The sequence below is a fragment of the Opisthocomus hoazin genome, chromosome 3 (genome assembly GCF_030867145.1).
Source record: "Opisthocomus hoazin isolate bOpiHoa1 chromosome 3, bOpiHoa1.hap1, whole genome shotgun sequence".
NCBI lineage: Eukaryota > Metazoa > Chordata > Aves > Opisthocomiformes > Opisthocomidae > Opisthocomus > Opisthocomus hoazin.
In genome coordinates this window covers 5,342,780-5,356,996 of record NC_134416.1, presented here as the reverse complement: position 1 = coordinate 5,356,996, position 14,217 = coordinate 5,342,780, and the positions used below count along the sequence as shown (strand labels likewise).

The 14,217-nt window shown below is 44.1% G+C and overlaps 1 protein-coding gene across 8 annotated transcripts in view; it reads right to left on the bottom strand.

Moving 5' to 3' along the window:
- Positions 1-14,217, bottom strand: part of PTK2 (protein tyrosine kinase 2) — a 238,503-nt gene that overhangs the window by 107,365 nt on the left and 116,921 nt on the right. For all 8 annotated transcript variants that reach the window (XM_075415500.1, XM_075415499.1, XM_075415496.1 and 5 more), the window contains one exon: positions 8,030-8,117. In XM_075415500.1, coding sequence (XP_075271615.1) covers positions 8,030-8,117 — 88 coding nt within the window. The remainder of the gene's footprint in view (positions 1-8,029; positions 8,118-14,217) is intronic.

Genomic DNA, 14,217 nt, shown 5'->3' with positions numbered 1-14,217 from the left:
CAATCTTCAGCAACTTTCTGGAGATATTCAAGACCCGCCTGGACAAGGTCCTCTACAGCCTACTGTAGGTGACCCTGCTTCAGCAGGAGGGTTGGACTAGATGACCCACAGAGGTCCCTTCCAACCCCTACCATTCTGTGATTCTGTGATTCTGTGAACTGGTAATGTGATGAAGACAACGACTGAAGCATATACCACAGTTGTTTTCCCCACAATTTCACATTCAAAATGAACAAAGTTGCTCTGGGCTGCGAGCGCTCCTGTTCAGACCGCAGTTTGTTCTGTGCTTGCAGCAGGTACCACATGCAAGTCCACTGTGACCCACGACACAGCTCTTCTGTGGTACCCTATGAGACATAATTATCCTGAATATTCTGTAATCTGTCTTGTAGGTTTACATGCACCACAGAAATGCTGCAGCGTACCCACAGACAGCCACAGCCGTGAATGGGGAACAGTCGCCCTACCTAACTGCTTATACCTGTAATCCCCAAGCCGCCAAAGGAGATGGCTCCTCCACCTTTTCACAGCGGAGTCCACCCTCGTTTACCAACAGCAGGTTCCTGCAGGACACCGAATTTTCTTTACTATCAGAATAACCAGCTTGGAAGAGTAGGGTCCCAACCCACATTATTGCAGCTTCAGAAATCTTCTGCAAAATTAGCCCTCAAAGATTTGTGCCTCTTCTGCTCTGAATGAAGTACCATACGCACAAAAGCCCAAAGCATGCTCCTAATGTCATCGCTATTCTTAGGAGCCACCCTAATGATCGTAATGGTAGTTTTTAAAATATGCACAGGAGGGAAAGACATATGTGTTTCCACCCCTATTTACCCATCTGATAATATCAGACTTGTTATCGAAGATCAGTCTACATTAGGGAAAATTAAGGCTCTGGCCCTTCCTGGTGGAGTTAAAAGCACCGATTCAGTATCAGGATAACATTCATTTGCCATCTGCCCTCAGCTGCTCCTCCTCTTCGTCTTGCAAGGTCACAGTCCCTATATTATCTAGAGATGATCTTTGACATCCCTAACTAATTTTGGAAGCTCCTCTGTTAATAATAAGGGCATTAGAGATGGGGGGGGGGGGAATCAACTTCTGATGAGGCATTGTTGGGGACAGAATGGCTAAAAATGATCCCTTCTGTCCGAGGGGGCTGATCTCCAGATGTCACTGCAATGCACGCTGCTGCCTCGCAGAGCGGCGATAAAGTAGGACTATACTCTTGGGAGCCATGTAGTACTCAACCTACTAAGCACGCCTTGCTAACAGCTAATTTTGTACTTCTCCTCTCCGACGCTGAGTTTTGCTTTTCCAGAACAAATGAGTCCAAGCATAAACGAGATTCAACTTTTATTTCTTGGCCGATGTATGGTATGCGCAACCTAATGCACTCACGGGAGTAACGTTCTGGTCAGGGTCAGTAACAAAAACACATCCGTGCTTCAGTACATGGAAACCTGTCCCGGGCATTCCAAATTTATCATCTTGAATTAAGAATAATTCACATACGACTGCAAGACCACAAGAACTATTTTCACCACGCCGGCTGACAGGTGGAAACTTCACATCAAAGCAGCCATTTTTCCCTGGGCTGAGCTTGGCCGACTGTTTCAGAGGTCTTTAGGAACAGGAGTACGTTTTACGTTCCTATCGGACAGCGCTGCTAACCGAGAGCAGACATTTGACACAGAACCTTTGGAAGATGCTAAAGCAGCTACACAACTACACAAACAGCGAGATCTACAAGAATGTCAGTGTAGAGAGTGAAAATCGATTTTTATCGTTAAAAAATTAATATAAGGCATCGTGAATTTTAGCAATTTCAAGAAACTGAACCCTGTAAAGATGTCTCACTTTTCATTACTCTTGCAAGCTGTAAGGAGCAGACAGGTGATGTTCAGCTTGATTTCCATTTTTATTATATTTTTTTAAATAATTTTTTTAGTATCTGTTTAAGCAGCTGCAATTCTTACGTTTCTGACCACTTCTCTTTAGGGCACAGTTCATGTTGTCAACCATTAACCCTTCCTGAAAGACTTTTTTTTGTTTTATTTTTTGTTTTAAACAGGCTGCCAATGTCAGGAACAACGCCAGCTTTTCGCCCTATGTCCTTGATTTTCTTCAAAGCTTTTCCTGTCAAAGTCATTTGTTTTAGGTCTCCTATTTTTATTACTGTATAAGAGATGTTGTTATTTAATTAGGTTAAAGAGTCTAATTCCCAGTCTGTGCTTCAAATTATATCTCATGCACCTAAGCCTTAGAAAACTTTATAATCATTAAGCTATTACAGTAACTGCCTGGACTTGAAAATTCCTACTTGTTGGGGGACAGTGCTATAAAAATAATTTAATTTGCATGATGCAGTTATCTGCCACAATATAAAAGAGAATTTTCATTTAAGGCACTACATTTTAAGCGTTAACATTGTCTTCACAGACACTGCAGAGACAAGGCAAAGAAGTGCCATTTGTCCACAGGAAACTTTGCCTCCTCTTTCTTTAGATAATTTCCTTTTTTCCTCTATTTCAGAAGAAAACAAGTATTACTTTTTTCCTCTTTTCTTTTTAAAAACAGTTTTCTTACGAAAATGAACCTGCACTGTACTTGCCTGGTGAAACAGAATCCCCGTGGCACAGAATGCAGCATCATTTACCTGCCCTAACTCTCAGCTCATCCTCTCTCGGCTTGCAATTCCCTCTCTCGTGCATGACACAAACTCTGGCTCATCTTAAAAAGCAAGACCAAAACACGGTCCAGTCCTATGGTCTCCTTCATTATATATATGAACACCCCCAGGGCAGCTCCACGCTGCAGGCTAAACAAGGCAGCACAGAGAAAAATTCTACGCTGATAAAGACGACCTTTTCTTGTTCTTTGGGTTCTAAACCCCCTCCCCAAGTTACTTTAAAAGTCGTCTGTTGGAAGCACAAGGACAGCAACAATGGAACAGCTGATGCCCGAGAGCTGGTCCCCCCCTCCCCGGGCTCTAGTCCTACAGATGCTCACTCCCTTTTCATCAAGGGATAAACCATCTCCAATTACTGGAGGCTAACACGTTATTCAAGGATAAATGTGTGCAGGCTCTTGTCCCACGATAAAAGGAAGGCAATTCAAGCAGCTTACGTCTGATTCTCATTATACGACTGTTTTTAAAAGCTGGATTCTATCTTGACGTGAGATGCGGCTTTCGTTCCTCCCTCAGCTATTAAGGGAAAAGAGAAGCCTGTCCCCTTTACTTCCACCTCCCAGCAGCCATGTCACTGGAACAGAGTGAAAGGAAGACGCTCGCGATGAACTTCACCAACACTTTTTTAAAGCAACTGGAAATGCTTCCAAAAAGTGCAAGAAAAACGTGAAGTCTAATTTTCATTACTCAAAAAACCTCCAATTTTTAATTCTCCTTTTGTACCTTTATGCTTCTTTCTTCTGAAGTTTTCCGGAAAAATGGTAACAACTGATATAGAAGACAGATATCTTTATTGAGATTTAAAAACCAGTCAACTGAACAACAACAAAAAAGGATGTTACTTACTGATAAAATCTAACTTACAGTATTTTTACTCATCAATCCTGAGTGTACTTCATGTTTCAGGTTTTGGGGGGGGGGGTTAGAGTCGACTGTGGTTCAGATCGGTGTATACAATAACACACCGGGACACGGCTGCAGGCTGGCACGTAAAACCTACGCAGCAAGCATCTGCCGACCGTGCAGACAACCGTAAATCTGGCTTTTCCTGATTTTTTTAATACTTTAACCTCACAACTTATGCAGCACTGAGTGGGATCCAATTTGCCTAATTTGGCTGAAATTGTAAGCAGTTGGGCCCAAGGGAATAATGTGGTCAATGTGGTGTCACCACCTAAACACACCACTTTGTGACAAAAAGAGAAGACACCTCAGACTGTCATCCACTACCTTTGACATTTTCCAAACAGGTTAGTAAAAAAGAAACAAAGACACAACTCTAGCATTTATCTGTTGATCAGAGCTCTGAACTGGGATGTAAAATGACATGTCTCCGGGTGACCTTAGAGCAGCTTTCCAGTGCCTGAAGAGGCCGACAGGAAGGATGGAGAGGGACTTTTCACAAGGGTGTGTAGTCATAGGACAAGGGGGAACGGCTCTAAACTAAAACAGGGCAGATTTAGATTAGATATTGGGAAGAAATTCTTCCCCATGAGGGTGGTGAAACACTGGCACAGGTTGCCCAGAGAAGCTGTGGCTGCCCCCTCCCTGGCAGTGTTCAAGGCCAGGTTGGATGGAGCTCTGAGCAACCTGGTCTGGTGGAAGCTGTCCCTGCTCATGGCAGGTGGTTTGGAACCAGATGATCTTTAAGGTCCCTTCCAACCCAAACCATTCTATGATTTTATTTCTTGAACACACAGCTCCTCCAGTCAAGAGGAATGGCCTAAGCATGAGCCTCTGCCCCACCTCAAGTCTCAAAGCTGGAGCACAGCCTGAAGCACAGCCGCTTCGATGAACTGCATGGCATCAATATTAGGACGACTAATTCTGACGTTACAGACGAGTTCCATGGTGCTCCCCCCATTTTAATCCTCTCCTGTACAGATTGCAAACCAGGGGCACTCTTACAAAAAGTCTCGTTAAGTGCCCTGCTTTTATGCTTCCAATTAGCACAGCTTCCGCCCACTGCAGATGGCAGAACGACCGCCACCGCTTACAAACGGCTGCTCGTCAAGCTACTAACAGCTTTGGGCAGAGGTTCTGGATTTGTTTCTCTTGAAAATAAAGAATATCCAAAACAAAGAAAGGTCACAGCATTCTTAAATAGTCAGTACCAAGAAAAGAGAAAGAAAAAAAAAATTCACATCTGAAGTCCAAGCTGAGAAGACTTCAACGCTGGCACCAATTGTCACCGGGCAGTGCGCTCAGTGAAGTGAACGGGAGCAGTCGTGCGGGCGAAGTGACACACGTGTGCCAGCGTCCCGTGTAACAGCCTGGTAATTGCGGTTTGGGTTCACTGTATGAACAAACCGTGTCTGTTGACAGCTATTAAGGTAACATTTTGTTATCTTTACTGATGCTCTGTGCTCTTCTGGAAGGTGAAGATCACTTGAGGATTCAGTCTCTTACACTTTCAGCTTCTTTTTCAACAATACTGCTGCTCTGCAACTCATACTCAATAAAATAATTACATTTTCTAAGATCCACGGTCAATTCATGGGTGACAGAGGTCACGATTATTTCTTTTCCTTCTCCATGAACTTTGATGTCACATATTTCTTAGGTCAGACAACATGTGTTTAGTTAGTAACAGGTTCTCAGCCCCATCAGGGAAAAAAAAAAAAAAAATTTAGTCACGGGCAGCATCTGGTCCTCAATTTTTTTCCCCTCATTTACAACACACGAGACAACGTATTTGACTTTTACATCTACAAGAGCCAATTTGATTACAGAAGGTTTGTTCTGCTGGATTTTTAATTCTGTAACTGGCTCCTATGTTCATTATCTCTAACGTAGTTCTTTCTCTGCAGAAAGATATCTGTGCATGCTTGTATGACTTCTGCACATTCTGTTGTTCTTGCCTATATACAACGTGACGTGTCTGTGAAGGGCGAGCTGTGGTTAGCAAAAGAGGATGGAAAATGTTGCAGGAATGACAATGAGAGAGGAAAAGAATGTGAATAAATCATCTTTCTGTGTTTTTCCACGCGTTTTAGGTCTGTTTTCTGATGCAGTGTTACTGCTCAAATTATTTTCCTGCCTTCTTTTCTTAAGTCAGTGGGTTTGCCTTAACACTTGGTCAGATAAAAGTAATTGCCCTAATTTATTCAAGAGGCCAAGTGAGATTTATGGCGCAAAACAGAATCACGGACAGAGAATGACAGCTCTGAAAAGCTATGCACCTGATTTCCATGACACTGGAGACCCAAATACCTTCCAGCACCCCAGAAGGAAGAACAGGGATTTTTGACAAACTGGATTTAGAAACACCTCACAATAAGGTGGAGAAGAAAGGGGAAGAGAAAAAAAAAATGGCATGGCGCACCGAGCATGGAGACAAGAACCTGATTTTCATTTTATGATAGAACTAGGATTCAGGGCATTGTCAGACACACGCAGCCGTCGTCTCTGCATTATCAGTTCCTGCCGATCTCCATCAGCCTTCTTGCTATTCTGAGCCATTTGTACCTGCTTCTAACAACTTCCACAAAGATAGTAAAAATGTGTTCCTCAGAAAATGCTAAAAAATATTCCTCCGGGATGTTAAATTCCTTGCATGAAAGAAATAGTTCTCCGAGGCACAAATGAGAGGGCACTGCAGGCTTCCCAGCTTTTGGATAGGTAATGATGGAGCTGAGGCAATTATTTTGGAGCTTATCACCCACTTCTGCATCATGGAAAACACAAATCTCCTGTGTTTATAGCCAGTATGAAGAAGGTCACTTGCTGCTTAAGTGAAGATGATTTTCTTGTTTCTAGAAGAACTCCTGGCAGTACTAAAAAGTCACCAAAATCCAGACATTTTTAGGCTGAAACAAGCATATCACACAGATTATCTACATACAATGCTAAGTCCAGTTAAGCACTGCACTAGAATTGTCTTCTCAGAAGTCAATCCCATCGTATATCAATACAAGAATTTCATTACATGTTAAAAAAATCAAAAGGTGTTTACCTAAGGCAGGAATGTGTGTGTGTGTGCACAACAAAAGATAGAAGACGTTTAAGAAATCAGTATGAGCATGATAATTCTATTTTCTGCTTTCAGCTGAAGTATTGGACAGAGTGGAGGATTATGTTTTCATCTTTTTAGAAACATAAAAAGAAAATTTAATCAGAATTACTGTTTCCTGGTTCTTCACCTGCAAACATGTCTGTTCACACGAGCAGAGCAGTGCCACGCTTTGGACCAGCTCCGGTTATACCCTAATTTTAGGGGATGTTGCTCAAGAATTATGATATGCCCCAAACAACCAACCTAAGGTCAGGATATTTTCGAATGTGCCAGAGAAACAACAAAAAGAACAGCAGTCCATGGGAATAGTTTTCCTTGGAAGAAGAGGCCTTTGGGGTTTGAGTAACATCATCAGCACTTCATACAGCTGTTCCTTGGACACAGCAAAACCCATCAGGTCAAAAAAAATATTCCTCTGTCAAAACAACACTCCAGAGCTTTCACGGCATAGCTCTTGAGCTCTGCGATTTCAGCTGACTTCACAAGCCCTCTCTCCTCCAGCCTCTCATTCCTACCTTATTCAATCTCTGTCACGACAAAAAAACCATAAAATGACTCCTTCGAATAATCTAGATTAAAACTAATTCTCCACATAGTATACAGTATTACTTAAACCTATGAAATAAAAACATACCTGGCTCGCCAACTTGTCACCAGTAGTGACACAAACTGTTTGTTAGGCACTAACAGTATTTCAGTGGACGAACACAGACACCACCACGCAGACAATGGAGAAGACCCACCTAACACGTAGCAAATGAGTAACTTCAGGTTTGAATTCTCACATACTCATGGATTCTTAAAGTCAGGGGATATTAAAACCATTCTAGCTCAGACTCCTCTAAAAGGCATCCCCATGAAGTTTTACTTGGAGCTTGCCAGTCTTAAAGCAGATTAAAATTATTTAAGTGAACAAAACGAAGAATTAGATGCTTAATTTATAGAAACTTTTACTATTATGCAATGCTACTAACCAGTAAGAGATACTCAAACAAAGAAAATAACCTATTCATATGAGTGGAAAAAATACTCCATGGTTGTAGTGAAATTGCCCACTTATTGACAAGAAGCCAGCTGAACAACAGTAAATTTTACCCGAGTTAAGATGACCACTGCAGAATTAACTTGTCTTCGGAAACTATTCCTCATCGCTTCTCAAGCAGAAAGATGCCAGGGGCTTCATGCCCTTTCTGCTGCATATATACAACCTTAAATTTTACCAATTTCTGTTTCTGCAGTAATGTTATCCACATGAACAACTCCAGAATTTTCCAAATTCAGCAAAAATTCAGCAAAAGAAAACGTAGTAGAACTGAACATACCTGCTGGTAGAAAAAATTTAGAGTTGGTTTGTCCTCAGTGAACTGGTTTAGAAATCCTTTTGGCAAATACCGGATTCTCAATTCGTATCTGAAAAGCGAGCAAGGAGAATTAAACCAGTGAGACAAGAGGAATAATCGAGATTTCCTCACGAACAAAAGATGTCTTCATGCGTTCATAAAAACAGGGATGAAATCAAAACAAATTCAGCAAACTAAGGGAAATTTTCCTCTTTTGACTACTCAGGGAAGTAAACAGGAACGCAGCACTTGACACATCCTAAAGGTGTTTACAAAGGACCTTTGTAAGAGCAGCAAACCAAAACCCTGTTGCCTTCTGAACGCTCCAGTGTTACTCACTTGGGAGCCACATCCTACAGACCAAACGAGGGCTTACTCAAGGAACACGACTCCGCTCCTCCTGCTGCAATATTCACCTCTGAACTGTTCCAAAGGGTTTGAAGCGATTTCTCTGTAAAAACGTTTCCTACTTGCTTATTCATCATCAAGACCCGTGCAAAAGCCGAATGAATCAGTTTTCAATGTGACCATCATATTTTTCAAGGTAACAGTGCACCACGGAGTAAGGCAGATTCAGAATTAGCCTTGATCCATGACCTAGACCAAATCTGTATCCCTTCTCAAACCCTCAACCTCTGCTTCCAGTCCCTAAATTGAGTATTATTTGTCCTGCAGTAACAGCCCAGGACATCTGACACACACTGCACGCTTCCTCCTCCAAAGCATTCCTGCAATGAAATCCTGATAATAAAAGTCCTCATCCCTCTGGGTGTGCCAACACAGCATATCCCAAGTAGGAAACTCTTTACAGCCCCTCCCCAAAATAAGTAGATTTAACAATCTGCTCATGATGAGAAAAGCAAATATTGCAACATTTCAATCTGTTGGTTCCAGCAGGTCAAGACATCCTTTTCAGCAAGGGATTTGGCCGCCTGTAATAAAAATTTATACGGGGAACTGATAAAAAGTGACTAGGAGTTACTGCTGCTTAGGATTCCACTGCAAAGAGAAGCCATAGTATTCTTCCTTGCTTTGAAATCATTGAAAACACATTGTCCCATAAGAAATCATTAAAATAAGGAACACATATAGAAACTGTTAACACATGCACACACAGCGTACACAAACTAGCAATACTTAGAACGAAATTTTTTTCATAGTATGGCAAGTTTATTTCATGTCCAGTCTTCTTGTGCACAGAAAACATGTTCTTAAACTAAAAAGAGCCTTCAGACTAGGGTATACAAGAGAGGTGAAGGACACCTGAAAGAGGGCAGATTTAGATTGGACATACGGAAGAAATTTTTTACGATGAGGGGGGTGAGGCCCTGGCACAGGTTCCCCAGAGAAGCTGTGGCTGCCCGCTCCCTGGCAGCGTTCAAGGCCAGGCTGGATGGAGCTCTGAGTAACCTGGTCTGGTGGAAGGTGTCCTTCCCCATGGCAAGGGGTTGGACTAGGTGATCCTTAAACGGTCCTTCCCAACCCAAACCGTCCTCTGATACGACACCACAGACAGGCATAAACAAAAAAAGATTCAAAGTCACAGTTAAGACCAACTCTCAAAAATTGCTATGAGAATCCCAACAGAATCACCTTCCATTGCCGATCAGCGTTTACATTTCATGACACATAGCAGGTATCTGGTTTTTCACTAAAATTTAGGTGTGGAAGCTAGGGCGAGAAAGCAGCGCAAGCACCCTGCCCAGAAGCCGAAAACCAAAGCTTCCCCTGTCACCTGCTCCTGCCATACCCCCTCAAATCCACCACTGAACACCACTGCAGAGATTGATATGGAATAAAACAGATCTGTGTAAAAAAATTACTTGTTTGCATTTTGGGGGGCTCTATAACCCACCAGCAACGAGGCTGGTGAGGGGTGCGGAGAACAAGTCTTAGGAGCAGCTGAGGGAACTGGGGCTGTTTAGTCTGGAGAAGAGGAGGCTGAGGGGAGACCTTATTGCTCTCTACAACTACCTGAAAGGAGGGTGGAGTGAGGTGGGTGTTGGTGTCTTCTCCCAGGTAACCAGCGATAGGACAAGAGGCAATGGCCACAAGTTGCATCAGGGGAGGTTTAGATTGGATATTGGGAAAAATTTCTTTCCTGAAAGAGTGGTCAGGCATTGGAACAGGCTGCCCAGGGAAATTGTGGAGTCCCCATCCCTGGAGGGGTTCAAAAACCGTGCGGATGTGGCACTCCGGGACATGGTTCAGCAGGCCTGGTGGTGTTGGGTTGACGGTTGGACTTGATGATCTTAGAGGTCTTTTCCAACCTTAATGATTCTGTGATTCTATGATTTCTATCTCAATTCCACTCTGTGGCAGCAAGTTTCTACATCACCTCCCAAGTCTCACTGCATGCAACAGCAAACAGGAGCAGAACAGTATTCAAACGTGAAGATTCAACCTTCGGGCAAAGAAAAATTGACTGGTGCGATACTTCCAGGTGACAGGGTACCCGGTTATCCAGACTGCAGCATCTCCCGGTTAATTAAAACGGAATCTCATCCTTTCCCACCGAAGCTGCACTTTATCAGATCACTGGATGTTAACACAAAATCTGGCACCTTTTCATTATTGTTCTGACTGAACGTTGTGAGGGACTGGCAAACACACAGCAAAGGCTGACATGCAACTCGGGGGTATTAGCATGGCACAAGAGAATTTATAAAACTTTTCTCATCCACTCTCTCCCTCTGTCCTGCTGAGGTTGGGGAGGACGAGAGCGGCTGGGGGGGCATCTGGCAGCCAGCCAAGCTCAGCCCACCTCAGGGGCACCAAAGGACCTGACCAAGGGGACCTTCTGAATCCTCAAGTGTTATGATTCAAGGCGTATGTTTCAGACATCTTATTTAATAACAGATATTGAATGTGGGGTTGAATCTGCACACTATACAAATGAAAAGAATCATTTATTTGGTCTCTGATGATACTAAGAACAAAAATTGCCTAAATACCGGTAGCCACTCCAGACCACCTATTCGCCTATTTTTCAGCCATCCCCTAAGCCAAAAATCAGAGACCATTCCGGCCTGAAGAAACACACATGGAACTGATCTCAGACCTTCAGCAGCGTACATACTGTCTCAGTCACCCTGATCTAGAGCAGCATGTAGAGCATCTTTACTCCCTGGGATTAAAAAAAATATATATATAGGAAAAGCAATCTTTCTCCCTTACAGAGACTCGCCTTCTTAGCTGAGGAGCCATGAGAAGTACTGGTTTTTGCAACAGGATCTCATGAGAAAATCAGGTAAGGCCAAATAACTTGGCTGGGATAGTCCCTGAGAGTGACCTTCATTACCTATTTATAACCTAATCTCTGACTATGCCTACGGGAATGAAGAAACTGACTTCCAAAGGCCAACTCAAGGATGGGCTTGATTTTCAATATCCTCTAAATCTACTGCCGTTGAAACCCAGCGAACTGATGAGGATGACAAGTCCCTTTCTCACAAATCAGGTCTGCTTTCTCAGTAAGCATCACAGAATCACAGAATGTTCAGGGTTGGAAGGGACCTCTGTGGGTCATCTAGTTCAACCCCTCCCTGCCAAAGCAGGGTCACCAAGAGCAGGCTGCACAGGACCGCGTCCAGGGGGGTCTTGAATACTCCAGAGAAGGAGACTCCACAACCTCCCTGGGCAGCCTGTTCCAGTGCTCCGTCACCCTCAGAGGGAAGAAGTTCTTCCTCATGTTCAGACGGAACTTCCTGGGCTTCAGTTTGTGCCCATTGCCCCTTGTCCTGTTGCTGGGCACCACTGAAAAGAGTTTGGCCCCATCCTCCTGACACCCATCCTTCAGATATTTATAGGCATTTATAAGGTCCCCTCGCAGCCTTCTCTAAACAAGCCCAGCTCCCTCAGCCTTTTCTCACAGGACAGATGCTCCAGTCCCCTCATCATCCTCGTAGCCCTCAGCTGGACTCTCTCCAGTAGCTCCTCATCTTTCTTGAACTGGGGAGCCCAGAACTGGATGCAGTACTCCAGATGCGGCCTCACTAGGGCAGAGTGGAGGGGAAGGAGAACCTCCCTCGACCTGCTGGCCACTCTCTTTTTAATGCATCCCAAGGATGCCATCTCAGCTGATGATCACCTCCCTGCTGTTTGATAAAACTACTACTGGAAGACCACTGTTCTACTTACTGCTCTGCATCTATACTGGGGTACAGAAACACACTGACGCACGCTATAGGCCTCTGCTCAGACCTGCAAAAAGGTGGGCATCAACAGAGTTAACAAGTTGCATGGTAAAGTGACCTGTCCACAGCACAGTGTACACTACTGAGCAGTTCTAGAGGGTTCGCTTTGAGTAACAAGCATTAACGGGCAGTTGCTGGAGCCAAAAAAGGAAGGATGATCCAACTCTTAATATTTTGTGGAACTGAAAGAAATAATCCCACCAGTCCCAGCCACGCAGGTTGCTTTTAGTAGGTTCTGATTCAGTTCACATCAGCAGAAAAGTAACGAGAAAGGAGAAGATGGGAACAAAAAGGGCAGATAAAAGAAGAGCCTTGTTTGAGTTTAACGAACTGAATCGGCTCACTGAAGGATTAAATAAGCATTAAGGATCATAGAAGAAAAGGGAAAGGACTGGATAACTGGAAGCAAGAGAGGGGAGAAGACAGACTGTGGAGAGCTAGAAGTATGGAGCTCTTAGATCAACTGAAGTCAACTCATTAAATCATTCCTCAGGTGGTCGGGCCTTTGTGTCAGTGCCAAGACATTTGTATTGCAGCTATCAAAACTTACAACCCAGGACTGTTAAGCACTTGGGATTCCTTTGAGGCACCTTCTACCTGTTAGAGCCAAAGCATGAATGTCACCTGGTTATAAGGACCTGCTTTACCTACAAACCTTAACTACAGAACTGGAAGATGTCTACCCTGTGGAGAACACGGCATGTTCCAAGATGTACAATTTGTTACTTAAACGTCTTGGTAGTTTCCTTGTGGGACAAAAAAGAGCAGCAAATGCAACAGCGCTTTGGCACATATCATTTTTAGAGACAGAAAGGAGAGCTGCTGTGACAGCTCTTAAAGGCTCAGTATTATAAAAAATGATGAGGATTTGCACTGTCTGTGATTTAAGAGGCCCACATCCTGCTAGCCCTAGTGCACCAAGCTGTACAGAGGTAAAGACCATAGAATGCTGTGGGCTGGAAGGGACCTGCAGAGGTCATCTAGCCCAGCCCCCCTGCAGTGAGCAGGGACAGCTTCAATCAGACCAGGTTGCTCAGAGCCCCGTCCAACCTGGCCTTGAATGTTTCCAGGGATGGGGCCTCCACTGCCTCTCTGGGCAACCTGTGCCAGTGTTTCACCACCCTCATGGTAAATAATTTCTTCCTTATATTTAGTCTAAATCTACCCTCACCTCTCATAGCAGAGGTGCTCCAGCCCTCGGATCATCTTTGTGCTGTCATCTGGATGCGCTCCAACAGGTCCTCCAGGTGAGGGCTCACCAGAGCAGAGGGGCAGAATCCCCTCCCTCGACCTGCTGGCCACACTGCTGGGGATGCAGCCCAGGACACAGTTGCCCTTCTGGGCTGCAAGCACACATTGGTGGCTCATGTCAAGCTTTTCATGCACCAGCACCCCCAAGTCCCTCTCAGCAGGGCTGCTTTCAATCCCTTCATCCCCCAGCCTGGACTGATAGCGGGGGTTGCCCCGACCCATGTGCAGGACCTTGCACCTGGCCTTGTTGAACCTCATGAGATTCACACAGACCCACTTCTCCAGCTTGTCCTGGTCCCTCTGGATGGCATCCTGTCCTTCTGGCATGTCAACTGCACCTCTCAGAGGTGAAGGTTAAGATGAAGGTTAAGGGAGGAAGGCTCTCCCACCTTTCTTCCTCATGCCCTTGGAAACACACAATCACTAAAATAATCATAATACTCCAAATGAAAAGGAATTTCTTCATTAAAAGGCGAGTTTAACGCACGCGTTGCTGGCATGAACACTAACATGAAACCTGAAGCAAACAAATGGACTCTGGTCTTTATTGCCTTCCAATTAAAAAGCCTTCAGATTTTGTTTGTCTTTCACTTGTCATCTGGGATCACCTCGCATGTACAGGTTTACCAGCCTTCACACAAGCAAATGCTGTAGGAACAATTAACAATTTCTGCTACTGTAAGATCACCCAAGAGCAGCAGCGTTACTGGAATTCGGTAATGA